The sequence below is a fragment of the Oreochromis niloticus genome, linkage group LG9 (assembly GCF_001858045.2).
Source record: "Oreochromis niloticus isolate F11D_XX linkage group LG9, O_niloticus_UMD_NMBU, whole genome shotgun sequence".
In the NCBI taxonomy this organism is placed as follows: Eukaryota; Metazoa; Chordata; class Actinopteri; order Cichliformes; family Cichlidae; genus Oreochromis; species Oreochromis niloticus.
In genome coordinates this window covers 17794764-17816259 of record NC_031974.2, presented here as the reverse complement: position 1 = coordinate 17816259, position 21496 = coordinate 17794764, and the positions used below count along the sequence as shown (strand labels likewise).

General features: G+C 40.2%; 2 protein-coding genes and 1 long non-coding RNA gene across 5 annotated transcripts in view; 2 read left to right on the top strand and 1 right to left on the bottom strand.

Moving 5' to 3' along the window:
* Positions 1–136: 136 nt before the first annotated feature.
* The window catches only part of agtr1b (angiotensin II receptor, type 1b), a 56590-nt gene continuing 35230 nt past the window's right edge, over positions 137–21496 (bottom strand). The window contains exons 1-2 of one of the 3 annotated variants that reach the window (XM_013276803.3): positions 6879–7017; positions 137–2235 (exon numbers count right to left, since the gene is read on the bottom strand). In XM_013276803.3, coding sequence (XP_013132257.1) covers positions 1028–2131 — 1104 coding nt within the window. In that variant the 5' untranslated portion in view covers positions 2132–2235; positions 6879–7017 and the 3' untranslated portion in view covers positions 137–1027. Of the gene's footprint in view, positions 2236–6273; positions 6611–6878; positions 7018–21496 lie in introns of those variants that run through there. The other 2 variants (XM_005448892.4, XM_005448891.3) reach the window with 2 other exon arrangements.
* zic4 (zic family member 4) overlaps positions 10458–21496 on the top strand; it is a 110186-nt gene continuing 99147 nt past the window's right edge. The window contains exon 1 of the mRNA XM_019363106.2: positions 10458–10877. Within this exon, the coding sequence (XP_019218651.1) occupies positions 10800–10877 (78 nt within the window). The 5' untranslated portion in view covers positions 10458–10799. The remainder of the gene's footprint in view (positions 10878–21496) is intronic.
* LOC109203561 (uncharacterized) overlaps positions 10878–21496 on the top strand; it is a 75158-nt gene continuing 64539 nt past the window's right edge. Inside the window, exon 1 of the long non-coding RNA XR_002063320.2 lies at positions 10878–10928. This is a non-coding gene — a long non-coding RNA (uncharacterized LOC109203561). The remainder of the gene's footprint in view (positions 10929–21496) is intronic.

The following is a 21496-nucleotide window of genomic DNA, read 5'->3' as shown; positions in this document are numbered from 1 at the left end:
AAACCAAGGTCAATTGATTTGGATAAGTCACAGTTATCAGAAGTGTTTTTTTGTAATTTGTGACTTGCTTTCATGACTCATCAGGATGATTTGTTTCTTTTTACACTCAGCTATTAAAAAAAGATACATCTTAGACTGTATTTTATTTCAGTTTAATTATATTTCGTATTCACAAAATGCACACCTACACAGTATAAAAAAAACACACCTGTCAAGTTTAAATACCACAAAGACAACCACCAAAGACACTGACAATGATCTCCCAGCCTGGATTATTTACATGGCACTCCATTTTTGATAGCATGTCACTCCCAGACTTGGTAGCATTTCAGTGTTGATATGCAAATAAATATACATTTTCACAAAGAGGACATAGTCTGACTATACTATATAACATACAGAAAATAGTTACTGAAGTCAGATATGCTTCAAATATACATTTACATGACATTTTGCAATACATTTCCAATTATTTCATGTATGTTGCCACTGGCAGAGCATTCATGAGTGGCTTAGCATTTTTTTTTAGTATTGTTCCAACTAGTGAACGACCTGCTGAGAGCAAAGGATAGTTATCACTAGACACTATAGTACTGCACTGTATCATCGAGGCACAATGCTGACATAATTTTGCAGAACATGCATATCTTTTTATAAATAATGGGATAAGCGTTCAGTAATTATGTATAATATTTTCTAGCAGAGCCATACTATATTAATATGGCTTTTTTTGTGACACTCTCATTCATTTCACAGGGTTAGATGGGAAAGTTTTGCCAGCATGCTATGTGACATGGAATGGTATATGAATAAGTATTCTGCAACTGCACGGTAATCTTACAGAGGAACATGTGCACAACATTACAATCATTGTAGATGTTTCAGTGCTGGGTAATACAGTTGGGCATGGAGAAAAAAAAAAGCATGGAATGTCTCCATCCCCAGGTCTTTGACCTCAAACTGAAAGAGCGAGGAGAGGTCAATTGTACCCTGTTTCTCTCTCTCTCTCTCCCCCTTTTTTTCCCCTTTACTTCACGTCAGAGGAGGCATTACTTTTGACTGTAAGGCTCAGTGCCTCTGAGGCGCGAAAAGAGAGCGCGCTCATCTTGGAGCTAATGCTTGGGTGAGGCCTGGGACCTGCACCCGGGGAGCAACACAGCAGACGGAGTAAGTTTTTGCGAAAGTTGTGCCCCACGAAGCTGTACACGATAGGGTTCACGCAGCTATTGAAGTAGGCGATGCATATGGTGAAGGGTATGGCGGTGTCAATGAGTTCCACGATGGAGCATTTGTTCACAGGTTTCAGTTGGGTGAGCACCTCCATGAAGTGGAATACCTGGTGTGGCGCCCAGCACAAGAAAAAGGCCAAGACGGCCGCTGCGAGCATGCGCAGTACCTCGTCGTCCCGCGAACGAGAGCTCTTCTGTATGTGCGTGGCCCCCAGCAGCGCCTGCCCAATAAGGCAATAACAAGTGAGGATGATGACAAAGGGCACCAGGAAGCCCAGCAGGATCTTCATGAGGCTGATGGCCAGGCGGAGCCCTTTCAGCCACATTTCATTTTCATCAGTCGGGTGCAGAATGCCGCACACTGTAGTGTTAGAGTGTGAGATGTTGTGGAGATCCCTGATCACCGCTGTGGGCACACTGAGCACGAAGGCAAAAAGCCAGATCACCACACAGGTAAGACGAGCATACACCACTGTGCGGAAGCGCCTCGATCGCATCGGATGCACAATAGCCAGGTAACGGTCTAGGCTGAGCGCTGTGAGGAAGAAGATGCTGGTGTAGATGTTAAAAATCACCAGCCCTGCACTGGCCTTGCACAGGAATCCTCCAAAGGGCCAACTATACCCTGTGGCGGTGTAGGTAGCCCACATTGGTAGAGTGATGAGAAACGTGAGGTCAGACACGGCAAGATTCAGGACGAAAATGTTGGCCACCGTCTTAAGCTTCATATAGCGGTAGATGACAGCCACCACCATGCTGTTTCCGACAATGCCGATGACAAAAATACAGCCGTAGACGATGGGTACCAGGGTGAAAATTATTTCATGGCTTCCAGACATACCACATGCCAGTTCTAAACCGTCTGTTGTTTCTGTTGTTAGATTTTGCATTTTCACTTCCATTTTTTTTGAGCACCAAATCCCAGGACTTTTAAATGGAGGGTCCCTGTAGGCAGGGTGGGTCTGTGGTGACTGATACAAGCCTTGGGAGAGGGCCTCAGCGAGTCCTATAAAAGAAACACACACACAAAAAAGGAAAATGTCACAAGCAGCCCAGGAGAGGAGCCATCATTACTGCTGGCACGGCCCATAAACGCTAATCCACACGAGCACCCATGAAAATGCTCACTCTACACCAGCTCATTAAAGACCTGCACATTAAAGCCATCCTGACGCTTTATGTTATTTCTGTAAAGTAAGAAGCCATGAAAAACAGATGTTGCATGTTATTCAATATTCCAGAAATGCCCTTTAAAACGTCATTATTCAGACAGCCTGCATTCTGCCTTCTCCTTATAATCGTCCCTCGGCTAATGAAGGGCAACAGTAAAACTGTACAGTGTTTATCAAATGCTCGGTCCATCTGGGTTGGACTGTCAGCACCCGGAAGGAGAACATTTATGCCTCGTGTTATGACCTGAGTTAATGAAGGCCGCATGGCAAAGCGCGAGCTTGGATAACAACGCCATTAAACACTAAAGCGCTGAGGGAACAGGGGAGGAGAGGAGAGGTTCGAGGCTCCAGTCACCGTAAAAGACATGTCACGTTTTAAACCCTCGGCGCGCCGAGATACATTGTACACAGCATGAGAACTTCTAATCAGCACACACCTAAACAAACAGGACAGCAGGGATTCAGCTCTGTGGAAACTTTGCTCTGTGAGAAAATCAAACCTGCGTGCTGCGGAAAATTGGCCTCGGGGCTATGTTTTTCTTTTTTTTACTTTTTCTCTTTTTTTTTGCTTGATTTGCACAAGCTTAGAGTGAAATGGGAATATAAAAAACAAATTCTCTCCTTTGCTGAGCATCTTTATGTTTAATAGAATAGCTTTGTGGGTGTCATTAGTGGAGCTGATGTAATAATATTAGCATAAGCCTCATTTATATGACAATATAGCTGAAGAGATTACACAAACTTGCACAAAAAACAAGAAATATTTGTGGTTACAGTAAATCCAATCTGATGCCAAAGAAAACATAACTCTGCCTTTAGAGCTCATAAGTAGGCAAATACAATTTGAAGATAATGAACAACTGTTTAACTGATGTATGATTTCTTTTGGGAATGAGAAGTTAACCCTTTATTATTATACAGCTGTCAGGACAGAAATGGAATTCCCTGGATTACCAGTCTGAGTAAACTGAGCAGGATTTTGCCACAAGATGGCATGCTAGCGTTAAGATTTTACTCTTTACGTCTCACTGCTGACTCAGTAGGGACACAGCGCATTTTGACAGAAACACTACTGATAAATTCAGCCAGGATGTTTCTATACATTTAGATTTTTTTTTAAAAAGTAGCCATGTGCTCCTCTCACAATCTCATTGGAGTTTAAGCTACTCGAATCAACCTATTGCAGACACTTTACCTCCACATCCACTGAGCTCAGAGTCAGAGCTCTAGCAGCACAACTGTTTTACCTTAGAATACTAAAAAAGCTCCTAATTTTTCAGCAGATTTCAGTGGGTGAACCAAACAAGAAAAAAAAAGCCCTGCGTGCACTAAAGCAACGACCCTATCGGTTGCAGATGTGGGATTTATCGCGTGTGGAAGATGTGTGGATGCCAAGGGCAGCAGAATAATGAAATATCTCTGCGAGTTTCCTGCACAGGCCCCAGTGTAACAGGTAGGATAAAGCACCGACACAGATGTCGAAGCTCGGATTCAAAGTGCGGGTGTTTTGCTTCTTAATGGTTATAACGGTGGGTGACTGTAATATCAAACCATGCAAACGAGAGCATTAAAATGAATATCGGTTTCACAGTTTGGGGATTTTTAAACCCTTAAAGGAAATCTCTTGATGCTCAGAAGATTTTTGATTGCCAGAAATGGAAATAGGAGAGAAAGTGGACACTCTTTTACTATTATTAGTGCAGTGTTAACGCCAGTGTTTTTCCATGAGGGAGATGAAGATAGTAAGGGAACGTGTGTTGAGTTAATACAAACAAGGCTCAATGTGCTGAATATCTATAATAAAGATAAGGTGGCACAGAAAGAAGGTGACTAAGAAGAAGGCTATTTAGGGTGGCTTTGTCCAGGCAGCTATAGCTTGAGTGAGATGGCACATTACTGAATGGCAGCCATAAACCCTGGGTGACCACAGACAGGAAGGCAAACAGCCCCTTCACAAAGTCCGTGCGCAAGCTGCATCCTCTGAGACAAGACAAAAAGGCTGCAAAGGCCCAGAGTTGTTTGCAAACAAAGCTGCTTACACTAAATGATAAAATCAGGGTTGGGAGGAAGTTTGGGGACATTTCTGCCCCCCACTTCACTGTGGTTGAATCCTGAGTGACATTATAGTAGCAACATTTGAGTCCTATTTTGAGGCATTTAAAAGTGGAATCGTTCTGGGAGAATGGGATTTATTTACAAAAACCCCAAACATGACAACTTAAATCACTTTTAGTTTAGAATAATAGGATTGGCTAAGTTGGGACAGCGAGAAGGTTCCCATCAACTGAGCTATCTGAGGCTACCCTTAGCTTGAGAACCCAACTGCTCGGACATGAGCACCACCATCTGGCTGTCCAAAGAGAAAACCACTAAAATTGGTGACTGATGGAGTTAATGATTTATATCAGCCCATTACGAAGTGAGGTTCATCTTACTGGAAACAGGCCACCCCACCCCGCCTCCCTGTTTCAGCCCTGTTTGGTCAACAGGATGCTCTGCAACAATGGGTGCCTCCGACTTTGTGCATCCTGCATCTCTAAAGGTGTTAAAGAAATACAAATTCAGCATGAGTTAATTAACCAACAACAAGACCTGAACCTTAAATTTACTCCTTTCTCTGAAGGTGAACAACAGTGGTGTCTAATTGCATAGTGCATCTCAGCCGTAGCCTCCTACAACTCACTTCCTCCTCCGTCTCAGCTTGCAGGGTGTTGCTTTAAATCATGAGCTTTTTTAAATGAGGCAACCTCCCTAAACTGCTGAAGAATCTGCCACTGCATTAAAAAAGTGATACAGTGAAGCTCTCATTTTAACATGGGTCCAGAAATAGTAAAACATCAAAGGGTTTCAATTAATAATACATGTGTGTATGACATTGTGACAATGTCCATGAACTAATTAAAGACTTGACTTATGGCTTGCAGCTGGGCAGCTAATGGAAATATTGGCTCCAGAAGTTATGTCTGCATTTTTCTGTTTATAGAAGTGCGCTTTCATGTGACGTACACAATCAAACAACACAAACCTGTGCCTGAGAGGCTTCCAATCATTTCTTGTACTTTGAATTACAATAACCTAGGAGACTATAAATCCTGCTATCTCTTATTTATTTCCAATTGTTTTGGTAATTCTGTTAAAAAAAGAAAACATTGTAGAACCTGAGAACAACAAGAGTCTTGAATATGGAAACGCGAGAGGGGGGAATGAAGGTTGTAAAAACTTTGAGAGCAACTTTTACTCTGAGAAGTCTGCAGCACTTTACTTTGTTCCTTAACTTCTTCATTCCTCATTATTACTTCAATAGTACGATTTTTTGTCGCCTTCACTCACAAGACTATAAATTAAATTCCATCAGCTCTTTTTACCCCTGGTTTGCTTTTCCTTCACCTTTTCACATGTTTTTTTGCGATTAAATTCTTCATAAGCGAGGATTTTCAAAGAGCACGGAGATACTGTTTATCAGGAAGCGGATCCAATTTTCTATGGAGATATAAGACCTGGGTTTGTATAGACGGCATAACTTGGTTCTGAATTCTTCTCATTCCTACCACAGATTTACTGTAGTTGGTTTAAGGGCATAGACAGAGTTTTCATAGACAGAGTAAACAAACAGAAGCAACAAACTGCACTGATTTACTTCATGATTAAAGCCAGTATGTTGTTGTGTTGTTTTATATTCATTCACTTCACGCGCAGGTTCTGAAAGTAATATTAATCATTTTAGTAAATGAAAAAAAGTTTTTGAACTGCACCAAGAAGCAGCAGAAAACAGTTTCTCTAACTTATCCCTAAAATGCTAACATTCATTAATGAAAGCAAAGATGAAAGTTGGTGAGAATCCTTCCTGTAAGTGAGGCGGTGTCAGCGCTTACCTGCGGTGCTGAACCAGGAGGCTGTTGATGCTTTCAGAGCAGGACGGGCTGAGAGATAGAGAGACCACCACAGCGTGTCACTGACTGCCTCTGATTTAACTTAACCGGTGGAGCAGGACGAGCAGGAGCACCGTCTGACACACAACCCCCTCCTCACCCCACCACTACTCTCTCTCTCTCTCTCTCTCTCTCTGACACACACACAAACACACAAACACACACACTCTACAGTGATGAATGAGTTACACTGGAGCCAGTCAGCTACATAGTGTCCTGACCCATCTTTCATAGACTCTGCAGATACACAAACAGCCACACATGAACTCTTACACAATAGCACCTCTCCTCCCCTCTCTCCTCCTCCTCTCTACTTTCCCCCTTGCACCTCAAGCACTATCTCCCCTCCTCTCCCTTAACGTCTGCTTTTAATCAACAACTTTTTTCTGTCTTATGAAATTGACTACTTCTGACAGCTAGAGATGATTAACGTTCCAAATCTAGCCCTGTTGCATAATCCTTTAAGGGTGTTCAATTTGGCGCTGCATTTTAATTGACCATGCAAAATCATGCTCATAATCACAGACAGGACTTTGTTCAAGTCTTACTTAAATATTTTGGCCACCTCTCTCCTTCCACTTATGTCAGCTCTCATCCCACGACAGTCCCTCCGTCCCTCGTCCTCTGCACAGCATGAAAGGAATGGCCAGGGTCTGATTATGACTGAGCCTGTCAACACACTTTATTAATAGCTGCCACAAGATTCCCCTTGAATCACTATGCAACAGGGGCTCAAAAAAGTGTGTGTATGTCGGGGGAGATCAGTTGGGTGGAGCCTGAGAGGTGGGACACTGCTATTTTTTCCCCACTTCTTGCTGGGGTTCCTCAAAGCGTTTCCTGCTTTTCAGTATGCGATTCATCTGTCACTCATTTGCCACGCTTTTTTTTTTTTTTTTAACATATGGACCTTTTCTTGGAATTGTGTAAATCTATGTGCATGCATACCTCAGAGCTTACAACTCCCCCATGGCCAAACTGTCTCTACTGAAGCTGTAAGTTTGACGAAAGTGACTTATTAAGCTACTAAAACAGTTCATGTGTGATCAAAAAGAAAACAAGGAAAAACCCCAACTCAGGCACGAAAAGGAAAGAACTCGTCCGCGCACTTGTGTAATCCAGCTGCATTAAGAAGGAATTTCTATTTTTAGGGATTGCACAGAACCGTCAGACACAGCTTGGTGTTAAAGTTGTTTGTCTCCCCCTATTCTTTCTCAAGGTCTGACAGGTGTTGAGAAGCAGGTCACATCCTCGCCTCTCTGCTGCGGCCTATTGCAAATGTTGCTGACATGGATACGTGATGGATGAGGCGGCATGGCAGCCATCCTGCAAATCCTCTCAGTTTCAGTGGTGGCTGTTGAAGAAAGCCGTCGCCTGGGTTAAAGACAAACAAGGAAAGAAAGGAAAAACAAACACTTTGGGCTAAGTGGAGGTCCTGTTTGGTGACTTTTGCTCACTCAGGTGTGACCTGGTCATTTGAGAATTATCACATTTGCTGAGGTTTTTATGGCAGGCGGTTCTTCAAAGGTCACCGGGGGTCAAAAGGCAGCAGGTACAAAGGTCTGGAAAACGTTTTGAAAATACGTGACATGCAGCAAATAGCTCTTCGCTTTTTATACCTGTCATTTTTCAGGAAGGGCAGGTTGTGGAGGAGAGTAACTCACTTTGCTGAGCAACAGAGCCATTTACACCTCCAGGGGATTATGATCAAGCGCCATTATGTCTTCAATTACTGCAAATGATAAGAATCATCCATTAGGCGAATGTTATCTTATTGCGTATCCTGTCACAGCACTGAGCATCTGTATGGTATCCCTTCGTCCTTACGGTCCTCGCTGCCACAAGAGTTATCTACAGTCTATATTTGACCCTTGAGACCTCTCAGGAAGTGAGCAGAGAGTGCAGAATCACTACATGTATTTTCCACAAAGCAAATAATTCTCAGTGGGGACAGGATGTTGTTGCAACACCCCGCACTACAACAATGATTTACACTCCCTGGGTACAAGCAGAACCAGATGTTGGTGATCTTAAAATAGAGATATGCAAAAGATTAGAAGTGAAATGACATTGTTAATGTCCCTAAAGCTTTTTTTGTTTTCTTTTTATAGAAAGGGTTTATTTAATTGAAGTTGGTGCATTATAAAAAGGTAAAATTACATATTCTGACAGTGTCCTCTATAATGCACTCAATAAATGCATCAATGTTTAATCCAAGATCCTAAGTTATAATTGTGCAACTTTTAGGAACCTATCCGACTATCATAAAATCCAAGTAAATCCAGTTTTCTTTACAGAGTAATTCATCAGTTGTGGCTGGATGAGGCCAGAAAGAGGACAAGGCTTCATCTCAACTGCTCATACCCTGGAGGTGTGATCTTGGGCGATGTTCCTGCTAATCACATCACTTTAACAAGATTAGCCGTGTTAGCACTTAAGCTGTAGTAGAATAAATTGATGTCTGAGGTAATTACTGGTAGCAGACCACTGCGGGGAAAGAGACTTTTTACACCACAGCAACACAGGCGGTAAAATGCCAAACCAGCACACAGCCACCTGCTGAAGAAAGACAATACTCTGCGAGTTCTGAAGTTGAGCTCGAGCTGTAAAACGAACACGGATGACAAACTGGAGGGAAAAAAAATTTACAGCATAAAGTGTCTTAGCAAGAAAACGAACCACCACATACCGGCAGAACAGCTTAAATGCATCTTGGGATTGATTATGAATGTTCTCTGGAAATGTACTGGAGGGATGGAAAAACATTCTTTTAAAATCTACTCCCTCATTTGGTGTTTTAAAGATGTTAATGGAGATCCACGTCCAACACATTGGGCCAAGTAAGTGTTAACATGGGCTGAAAACCTGAAAGCCATAGCACATGATTAATATCATGTTCAGACTCAACAAACCAAACCATCCAGTAATTCCTAGTTCCCGATGGATGGGGGAACCTGGAAAAGACTTCTCCCACAAGGATAGAAAATGTGTGAGCACAGGATAAAAATTATTACTCAGAACAAAGTTTTTATTGACTTCAACTGTTGAGTTGCAGCAGTTCCTGGATTCAAAATCACTTCTACTTGAGGTGCCATGAGAACACTGGATTTTTTCTAGTTGTGTTTCACCAAAAGAAAGCTTCCACCGAGCGTTCGAATATTCCACCAATAAAACCTAAAAAAAAAGGATATAAACACCAAGCCCAAAAGAATTCACCAAATTTAGTCCAAATCAGGCAAGACACACACAGCAGCATCAACTACAGACAACATGAAGGTCTATAGAAAAGAAAAGCTGCCAGTTAGGACAGAGTATTTAGTGGCCTGTAGATTATCCAGAAATTTTCCCTTTATAAAAGGTTCCTCTGTCACCTGTTTGTGTTAAAAGATGAATGTGGTCAATTCCAAAGTCTTGTAGTGTAGATGAGTTGCCATAATGGAAGTCCAGGCAGCATCTTAAGTTTAGATTAATTTGCACTGGTCCCTCACTAAGGGAACTAAACTACCACCGCTATAATCTGAGTCAAGAGTTCAAGATTTCCTTTCAATTTGCCACCTATTTGTAGCTTCTAGATTACATTTAAAATGTCCAAAACAAAGTGTGCCGTTTCAGCTTTTGACAGATTCGTGCTGCGTGTTTCTATCAAAGCCAATCTCTGAGAGAACCTATTGCATGTTTAACTACCAACACGGAGCCAGATGAATGTGATCGAAAGAAATATATGCAGAACAAGAACTACATGTTTCTTTTCACACATGTTCCTCATAAGTTTGTATCCAAACATTACCCCCAAATATCTTTTTTTTTAATAAAACATAAAAAAATCTTCTCAACTAAAACAATATGTGCAGAGAGAAGCTATTCTCTTTATGTTTGGGATTTGATGGACATGTTGTCTTAATAAGCCCAACCACATTTTTCCCCCTTTGTTCTAAACAGTTCCATACTGTACCATTGCTTTAGATATTGTTTTGAAACTCGTTTCCCCACCATTCCCTTAAGACCCATAATCAAAAAATGTCCAGAGACATGTTTCTCAGCGTTGCTCTGTACATTTAGACCAGTCACAGTATGAGAATCACAGGTGGAACTAATAACACTAATGGCAGCTTTTTTTCCCCACCAAACACTTCAATGCTAAGCAGCAAATAATGTTATTAGACACCCCTCTGACACGTGAGAAGTTGTACTTTACTTTTTAAGGCAGGCCAGCTGTTCTCTGACTCAAATGTAAAGACAATGTAAAACAGCAACACATTCTAGCTAGGCAAAAATCAGGTTACAAAATAATGTAGAGAACCGCTGCACTTAAAACCACTTCTATGACTTACATTGAAAGCATTGTCTTCAAATAATAAGACCACCAATAGTGTCAAGCAATGATGCTCATTCTGCCCCCAAATCCACCAAAATGCATGCTGCTACTTTTCTTTTTAGCTATTAAGGCATTTCTAAGCTAAGCCATATTCCACATGATCTTCACATCCTGGCGTGGAAGCTGCTGTGATTCTTCAAAAAGCCCACTGAGATCACTGCTTCCTTCTGTCAAGGTAAGAGCTTGCTGCTTGGCATCTGCTTGATGTTGAATTGTTCTTTGACAGGTATGTTTGTGGCTTATATCTTGGCTTTTGTTACTGCTGTCTTTCATTCACCATATATCAAGTGTCCCTGGCTTCAATTCTTCTTCTTTGCCTGGTTATTATTGTTTGGCATGAGGATACATGTTGCAATGTGGATGCTTATATTGGAATGTGAGTGCGGCTGAAGTGGTATTGCACCATATTTTCCTTTTTTGACTGTTATTCTTGGATGATTTCATGCTGCAGTGCATGCTTCTCTGTAAGCCTAAGTCAGTGTGCACTGAACAGTTAAAAGTCTAATGTTATGTTGGCTGAGTTGGCCACAAAACAAGCCCACCAGTTGCACACATTTCAACTACACTGCCGTCAGGATTTCTGCATTAATTTCTGGTTTTATTCAGGATATTCAGCTGCTGACTTCATCTTGTATCTATGTACTGTATACTCTGATGGTTGTGTGCTGCTTTTACTTTGCAAAATCTACTTTTAAACTGCTTTTACTGTTCGACATGCAGACCAATTTTCCCTTCAGAGGTGAAGAAAGTTTATTTTTTGTTCTTTCCGATCCATGTTTTGCTGAACTTGGTGGATGCTGGCAGAGCTGGGGTCAGAGCTTAGATGCCAAATATGAACTCTGAATTCACATCATAAATCTCTTTGTATCAGTTGGCTACAGAACCCTCCCACTTGTACCATCTTAATGTCCCCAAACTGTGGTATGCAGAACATTATGTAATCATTGGGATATTTATCTCTCTGAGTGGATACATTCTTGGACAGCAATATTTTTTTTCATGAACCATTCCATTTACTTTTGATGGTATTTATTAAAGAAGATAGAGAGCAGTTTAATTATTCACCTAGTTAACGTAGTTGGCTACGTTCAGAATATTGCCCTGGTTGTAGTATTAAAAAGAATATTGTTCATGAGTGGGAGCTTAGTGGGTCACTTTTTTTGTTACTTTTAAAAAAAAAATGATATCACAGGAATGGTGTTGGACTCCATCAAAACACTTGCATGGCATATATTTTATCTAATGGAGGTTTGTCACTCTTATGCTTTGTATAGATATAACAAACATCCATCTGTTCATAACTAACGTCTGAGCTCCTGACAGTCCTAAACATCCAGCACTACATACATCACCCCCTGATGGGCCAAGAGGGGCCTGTCCAGTGTGGCTTTAACAAGCTTTTTATTTTGTCAGTGTGCTGCGTAAGTGTCAAGGACAGCTCCAGCACCATCCCTCTGGGGCAGTCAAGGCTCAGAAAATATTTACTGCATCTCTCACACTCGATGGACCTGCCTTGTTAGTGCTGTTGCCCGCATGAGCCTGACTTAGAAGCTGTGTAGGAGGATGAAGGGAGGGGCGTGTACAGGGATTACGAGCAACAGTGCACAAAGTGTGTTTTGTCACATTACAATATACTTTTAAGGTGGTATGAAGAGTCAGGAATACATATACAACCTGTATCTGCCACGGTTTTACCACTACCCTTAAGTTTTAATTCCTTTAAAATGTCATGGAAATCAATGACCCAGTGGGTGACCTTGGATCTGTAAAATTGTGCAGCCAGCACACTCCTCTAAATTGGAGCAAAAGAACAGATATGTAAAAGACAACAAATCTTTTACAAAAACAGGAAGCATCTGAGAGATTGGAGGAAAAGTGGTGGGAAGGCTTTTAAAAAGGCCTCTAAGAGTGACATTGTTTAGGTCTGGTCTCCCCAAGGTTGCTTTTTTGCATCTACGCAGGGAGGGATGGGAAAATACTGAAGGGGTGCGCACTGAGGGAGGCTTGCTGCTACTCCTTGAGTGTAACCTCTCCCATGAATATTTTGGGCTCTTTATTAGATCTATGGAGGTTAAAAATGCATTAATACTTCCCTCTAGTCTGTTGAGATTTATCAGTTGGATGACATTTGGATTCAATAAAACAGTGAGCTGTAATGCAGACATATTCTACTTCCTTAAAGTAGTATCTGTTCAGCCAAAGGAGCCTTATAGCCTAATCGAGGATGATGCACCATTGCCTTCGAGCGAGGAAGTGAGTATCTTGCTCGAAAGGTTTGTTTGTGTTTATTAAAGTGATTTTTCATTCCATTTAGGCATCTCAGACACAAATTGTAAGAGCATAAACAAATACATTTGTCTCCATGTTCCTTTGTGCTGTAGTTTCTTTTTTACTTGGCTGTGTGTGCTGTCAGTGTGTCTGTGCATAAGCTCACTCTAAGCTGAATAAAGTTCTGCGGCGTGTGTCCCTCTGAGGCTATGTTTCATACTTTTAGGCTGCTGGTGTAAAGTTCACTGAGCATGTGTGTGTTGAAAGCATAGGGTTTCTGTGCGTCTTTTGTGTTTATGCATGTGATTGTGTGTGCACAGGCCAGAGAAGTTTCACAAGCGCATTTGCGCACTAGGGGTCTGGAACCTGTTCTTATCCCTACCAGGCTTTCCTTATGTAAACAGCATGTTAACAGCTTTGAATTGTCTTTCTCACCCATTCTTGTAAAAGAGTCATTAACCAAAAGGGAGTAAAACCCAAATGACTTGCAAAACTATATAATAATCTAAAAACAGAATATGTATAATAATATGATAATTGAAAAAAAAAATATATTAGTCATCCAGCTTTTGTAAGATCCCATTGTGTGTGAATAGGAAGGTGAAGTATCTTATCTTGTGTCCACTTTTCCCCTGACCCTCCCACCCGCTGGGCCATACTGTACTCTCTGTAGCTGTTGGGAGTTTTGGGCTCAACTGAGTCAACAGCCTTGGGGCTCTTCTGACCGTATAAACACCCCCGTCCTCCAGGAAGAGGGTGACTCAAACCATGCTTGTAATGTTTTGTCAAGTCCTCATTGCTGTAGTAACAAACAGACCCGTATGTGATCGATGTTTTGACGAAATGGCTCAGGCTTCAACGACTCTGTCAAATAAATATGTGAGCAGACATTTTAAGCAGTGTTGAAGGTATTTAAAAACAAAGAACTGTGAATTTTATTGATGATTCTGAAGGGAACCAAATATGCCATTAAATTCATTACTCTGAGTTTATGAACGTAAATATTTGAAACATTCGATTTTCTTCATTTGCGAGTATTCCTTGAGTCATCTGTGACCACGTGGACGAGTCTACCCAAACATCACACGGCAAGGGAACAAACTACACGTGTACATAAAGCAGATTCTGTAAAGTGTATCTGAAATATGAAGGAGTTCAAACTGCACCAGAGCGCTACGCCAAACAGCTGTTCTTAGTTTTCAACACACAGTGTGGGATTTTAGGTGGATACTTGCGCTCTTATATCTCCCCAGCGGTGCTGTCAAACAACTTTCCGGTGGAGCTCAGCTTTCCATTCCCAACCACATGGGAGACAAGCAACCGCTGATAGTGCTGATTCTGTTTTTCCATAATTAAACATCCAATTTTCTAAAGTATTCAATTATATAATAACATTTGAATAGTCTCCTTCCAAACGGTTACATTTCAAACAAACTATCTGGTGTTGCAATCATCGTGTCACACTTGCAAGAGTCCTCTGTTGCGAGGCTAAAGAGTCTCCTGCTGCTGAGAGCTGCTCTCTCCCGTGAGGTTTTTTTGCCATTGGCAATTTATTAAATAAATTCGAGGTGCTACTGTTTTGAAATGTCAAGTCACCACTAACAAAAAAAAAAAAGAAAAAGCAAAAACAAACAAACAGAAACACACCCAAACTTGAGACTGATGTTTGATTTCTACATGGAACCATATTTTAGAAGTTTTAATGAAACTTCAGTTTCATTTTCACTCACTGTTAGAGTTGTGCATTAAAACCACTTGGATATATTTATGAAAATAAAATGGTTTGGGTAAAACATTTACGCTTTTACAATGCTTAGCACATGGTATAAAAAAAGCCCCATCAGTAGGAGAATGCAAATATGACACTAAGGACTGAAATGCACTAGTTTGGAAGTCAAAGTGTCAAAAACAAACGCAACATTTCTGAGTTGTGTTTGTGCTGATTGATGATGATCTCAAAAATCAACAATAGTCAAAATTATTAGCAAAAGCTTGCATGTCAACTTGCATTTCATCTTTTTTTCCCATTAACACAACAAATGTATATTATAACTTGAATTTATATAATTCCTGATTCTTACCGTAAATTTGATTGAGCACTAAAAGCAGTTTCTCCAGTTTAATGTCATTATTTCTGCATATAACTGACATTTGTGTCACAGGTATGTGTGTGTTCATGTATATGTAATTCCATCACCTCACAGCAAGAAACCAGTATTTCTATCAATTTTGATGAATTTTAGATTAGAGCTTAACTTATTAGTGTGTTTGCAGAGATGGTAGTTTGTTTATAACCACAGTGAGTGACCACTTATGGTCACTCACTGTGGTTCAGGTTCGGGTTGCTTTATGTGCACCTGTAGGTAGATTTGAGTTGGTGACCAAACCATAACCAAGCAATGACATAAACGAAAGTGAAAACAGTAAAAAAAAAAAAGGGACTTAATTAAAGGGTGATAAAATAAAATAAAAACAATCAGTGAACTCAGAAGGTTTCCTCTAGCATGAATGATGCTGCTGCCCTTTAATGCCACACAGCTTCACAGTGCGTGGATGGTCTCATTGTCCTGAAGCCACCTAACAATAATAGAGTCATCTGCTTACTTTAAAATGGCTCTGTTTTCATACCTGCTCTGACATGTATTGGTGTACAGGATAAATAACAAGGGCGAGAGCATACATCCTTGTGGGGGAGCCAGTTGAGAAGCAACTTGAACCGACAGAACTCCGTTTATCTCGACTCTTTGAGTCCTCTTACAATTAACAATCCAGAAGATTTGTATTCAGGTCCAATTGTTCTAAAAGTCTGCTGACAAAAATACGAGGCTGAATTGTGTTGAATTCCAGCATTGTGTAAGTGCTGGAATACAGGAATCAAGCATGAGAACCTTTTCCTTCCAACTGTTTAACAATTAGGTTAAACAAGGTTTCTTTGGCATTTTCTGCTCCTATGTGGCCTGTTAGTAAACCGCAGGAGGTCGAAACCATGCTTGGTTTTTCTCAACATCTCTGACTTCACCAGTTTTTAAGCAGTTTCATCACAGGCAACCAGTCTGAAATCATTTAGGTGGTTGTGATAGCTGGATTTAGAAACATGAACTACAGAGTCATCACATAATCTTTACATATATAATATATATGCTTTGCTCGTAGAAACGTATTAAAAGTAAAATGAAATTCTGGACTGAGTACAGGGTTTGTGTAAATTAGACTCACAATAATAGAGTCATCTGCTCACTTTAAAATAGAGCAGTAATAGAGCTGATGAAGAACACTTTTTTTTTTCTTTTTGTGCGTGTTTGAGCAACACAGTATGGATAACAAAGGCCGAATATCACTATTTTAAGGAGTAGATGTTAACTCCAGTCCTCGACCCAGAAGTGTCTATTATTCTTGATGCCATGGCAGGGCTATAGGATGATAAGATTACTAAGAAGATTGCTCAAACCTCAGTTGCTCGATCACTTAAAAAAAAATAAAAAAAAAATATATATATATATATATATATATATATATATATATATATATATATATATATATATATATATATATATATATATATATATATATATAATATAAAATATTTGGGCCTCATGCTTTGAATGACACAGCCTGTGTGCACCACAAGTAAACCAGAAGATCTGAATTCATTAAAAGACCTTTGGGTACAATGAATTTGTGGCATGAATGTACAGTCGACAAACAAGGAGCAATCATGTCAGAAATAAAGAGAATGTTTCCTGCATTGTGTGAGTCTATGCTGAGGTCTAAAGTTGTTTTGAAATCAAGGCAACAGTCTCCCCAGTATCCATATGGTGTTCTAGATAAAGTGCTCATGAGCGTGTCTGTTAGTCTGTTTAAGATCATCCAATGATGAACTGTCCTTTGGGCAAACAGTAGCTGGAAGGTGGGAAAAGAGGGGATGGGAAGTATTAAAAAATCACAAACGTACGTCCAGAAAGCAATAACATGACATTACGAGTCCAATTTATTCTTTGCTTTTGAACATTTCGTACTTTGACAAACTCTATACAATTGTTACTGGTATATTTTCTCTTCACATCGTTATCCCTCATGCGCCATAAGAGCCATGACTCAGTTAATGGAAGCAATAATGTTTTTATGAGAACATACTGTTTTGCTGTAATATTGCTCTTAGCTCAGCTGTACCAGTGACACTTATACCGACAACAGCTTAAAATCTGAAAATCCGACTCTAAATAGCCTTCACTCGCATTTTTTGTAGTCATCTCTGTTCGTCATCCTGTTCCTGCAAGTCTGCTGCGTACTCTGGGACGCTGGGTTCACTTGACCTAAAGTAAACAACAGGTCAAGAACTTTGTTCCATTCATCTCTCCATCCCTCCAGTGCGCAGATAACAGGCACACTAGAAAATATCATGTACATATATTTGTGAGAAAATGTCTTAAGTCTAGCTAGTCCCTGGTGTGTCTGCTGACCTTTTTGTTTTACAAGTTTTAAATGGCTTGTCTGGCTGCTTTTTTCTGCTGAGGTGGAATCACTTAGGGAGTTTGTCTTGACTGTGTTTTAAAGGAGTGCCAGTCATCGGATGGCACCGAGGTCTTGCAATCAACACATGGTCCAAGGAAAGGAGGAGCTCATACTGGTTTTTTAATTTAGTCTTCTTTCCTGTTGATTCTATGGCGTTCGGATGTAGAGACATAAATATCTGGAAATGGGATCATTGTTAGCTGCCATATTGTGACTCATTTCCTAGTATAGAAGAACATGGAATGTGAGTATAATGTCCTGGAGGATTATGTCCAGTTTACCAGAAGTTGGACACAGAGGACACAAGTTTTTAAAGGCCAGTGTTGCTAATGTTTTATAAAGCTGATGATGGTGCACAGTTATTTTATAAAGCGCAATTCTAACATTTGGTTAATTAAATGTGATCAACATTTGTGCCCGACATAAACTTGTGAGTGCGCTCTCTCTTTGTGTGGATGCACTATTCCCTGGAGACTCTGTTTCTAAGTGACCTCCATTATATTTTTGGCATTTCTGTAGTGACAGCTCTACTTTTTGGCCAACAACAACTCTACTATGATGCATGACTAACACACCAAATTGCTACTGCAATCCGCAACGTATACACTGATTAGAAGGATTTTCTATGCGACACTTAACTGCATAAACTTTTGTTTAGTTCTTCATGAAATATCTTCATGAAAAAAGAGGCAGTTTCTAATTGCTATTGAATAATTAATCTAGTGGCATGCCAGATAACAATCTTGCTGTGTTTTTATATGTCACAGCCCCAAACACTGTTCCAGATTACTAACTACTGAGATGAGGATGTTTTCTGAAGTTGCATTTTTCTCACATGTCGCACTGGAATTATTCTGTTTGGTTTAGTCGAGGGAGTCGCTCCCTTTGTGGAGCGTGCTGGAGGCAGAACACGCCGTGCCCATTCACTTACTTGTGAATTACCTGCACAATTCATGCATGAGCCCTGGGGGAGCTGGAGTAAAGTCTCCAAAGATTCAGGGCTGCAGTGCATGTGTGAAGTCATCTGTTGTTTAAGCTTAAAGAATATACTGCTGAGCATAACAGAGTAAATTACCTTCTTTCTGTGAATAACTAGGTCAGAATTTTGGGATTTAAGCCACAGAATTCCCCAACTGGAGCCAAAAAATCCAGAATTTTATTTATTTTATTTTATTATTATTATTATTTTATTTTTTTCAGAGGGAGAAAGCCTTTTCACTCCCCACCCCCACCAAGATAAGAAATAACTCAAGGCAACAGACTTTACCAAACGAATATAAATGCAGGAAAATAAAGACAACTGTTGTAATAACTTTTTATTTTACGGTACATTGCAAATGTTTAATAGATGAATTGTAACTTTCCTGCAGTTTTAGTGTTTCACATTGAATATCTCATTAAGCCTCAATGCCTCACTGACTGGCTTTATTGAATACCAGACAATCAAACTATAATGTTATCTAAATACATATTTTAAACCAAGGGTAACTAATAACCATAGATGCTAAAGCATTTTTCTTTTTAAATTTGTAGTAGTATTTTAGGCCATTGTTTTCATGTCTAAGACTTCTAAGACTTTTAAATGCACTTCTTCCCCTCCCTGATAATCAGAGGCATTTAGCTGCCACAGTGGTGATTGTACTGTGTGTTTCTGAGGTCAGTGGAGTGGATATAAGCAAAAGAGCTTGAGGAAATAAGACATCAGTGGGATATCTGACTCCAATCAACATACAGTAAAGTAAGAAACATCAGCCAAATGGATGAGGCTTACCAATTTCCCCAGACTGTGTGGGTGGATGGTTTTTTTTCCCTTGAGAGGAGGGACTGGTTAATGTGCCTCCTGAAGCTTTAGTCGTTCTGTCTCAGTGGTTTCATGCTTTAGTGTTTTTAATATTTTAAGCTTTTTGTAGTGTGGTTTAGTCATTTATGTTCTGAAGGAGTTCAGTTAGCATTTTTACTGTGTGCACTCTGATATTGTTATGTCGGTCGACATAAACTTGTAAGTAACTGAGTAATTGTATTTGTCATTGTGGCATTTAACACAGTTACCGAGCACTTGGACACACAGGGTCAAGTTTCAAAGTACTCCCTCTCTGTGTCGGCATGAACAGAGAGGAGGCGACTCACCACGAGGCAGGTCCTAATGAAATCCCCTTCCTGGGAGCTCTGTAAATATTTTCATCCTCTCCCTCAGCCTGCTGATAGACTAATTCCCCTCACTTTCCTAATTAATCACTGAGGAGTGGATGGGAGGAATTGGATAAGTGGACACACGGCTGTTGTTGGAAGCTGTCCACATCAACACCGTGTATGCAGCCCTATCCTGTCCTCTCCTCAGATACACATGTGAGCGCATGTGCACAGGCAAGTAAAAATAGACTGATATGAAATAAGTTAAGATACTTAGAAGCAAAGATTTTACATTTTTCTCTGAATCAGCTTTGATCTGTTGGTGAGACACGTGAGTATTTAAATTCTAGGTTAAGTTTTTTTTTTTTTTTGTGTGAGTCTACAATGGACCATCTTCCTCCATCTCACCCTGTCTCACCCTCTTTGGTCACACCAACCCTCTGCACGTCTTCCTTCACTACACTCTTTTTCCCAGTGGTTTTCCTTTTTCCAACCATTTCAACCTTTGACTGTTTCAAAGGCAAAAGTTAACCATCTCTCTTATGCACCGTCATCTCTTTGGATGTTTGACCCCTGAAATTTTACCTCTCTGTCTTTTTTCTACTGACTTTGATTCCTCCTCTGTCCAGAGCATACCTCCATCTCCAGGTTCTCCGCCTGTTTCCTACTCTCACAACAGATCACAGTGTTGTCTGAAAGTATCACAGTCCATGGAGACTGCTGCCTGTCACTGCTCCCTAACCCTTAAATGTACTCCTTTTACACCTGTGTATTACTTGGGATGAGGATAGGCCCTGTTGGTTTTTGAGATACTAAACTTTATGATCTCAGCGACACATGTTAAATGTCTATAAATGTCTGGAAAAGTCAACTTAGAAACTGTTAATATTAACACAGATGCCCACACATATGTATCAGCTATCTTAGCTGCATAAGTGCATTTTGATATATTAAAATGGATGGTTCAATTGTTTTCAGTTTAGTTAATGAATTTAATACCTGGAATGTCAATATCTGCTACCAGACTTCTGCAGTCCTGATCCTTCAGTGGAATTATTAACATATATATGAGCTTCTTTCATGGTGTATGAAGGCTTACAGTAAACCTGCTTTGTTTCACATGCAATCAGATGATTTAATTGTATGCATAATAATGTTTAATGTAAACATTTCCTTTCTCAGTTATTCAATATTTAACTGCATCACTGCATCACATACAGGAAACCGTACTCTGTGTTCTAAGCGAGTCTGTTTTCTTTAATAAAGATTAATAAGGGGATATGGCAGGACTAAAGTATTCGAAAGCTGGGAAGTGAAATGCAGTACTTCAATTCATTTTTTGTCTGCAAAAAAGATTAATTATTGCATTCATTTTTTGAAGCGATGTGCTGAGTTTGCTCAGGATATATACTTGGACTCATCTTCTGCACAGCAAATAAATATACACCCTCGCACATCTAATCCTTCACTGACAGGTGAAATGTACCACTCATGCTGAGAAAACAGTTGAATCTGTCTTTATTCCAGAGGCTAAACTCCTTCAGTCATGCTGGTTATTTGAAAAGCATTACTTACCAATGGCAGTAATACTGATTGATTAAAGTTGAGTTTCCACACGAGCCTCTTGTCTTTTACTTGGTTTGGACCCAACCACAGATGGATATCGTGTGGATCTTTGTCACACGTGGAGGAAAACATTCATCTCATTTTCAAACTTCCCATCTTCCTAATATTTTCTGTAATAAATTGAACGGCATCTATTTCATATCTTAAGGATAAGTGAAAAGGAGTGAGCGAGGGTCACACCTCTGGAGACTGAATCCCTAAATTTGATGGAAAAGTCAATAGGATGGACGTGCATATATAAGCCACGTTAAACAGACA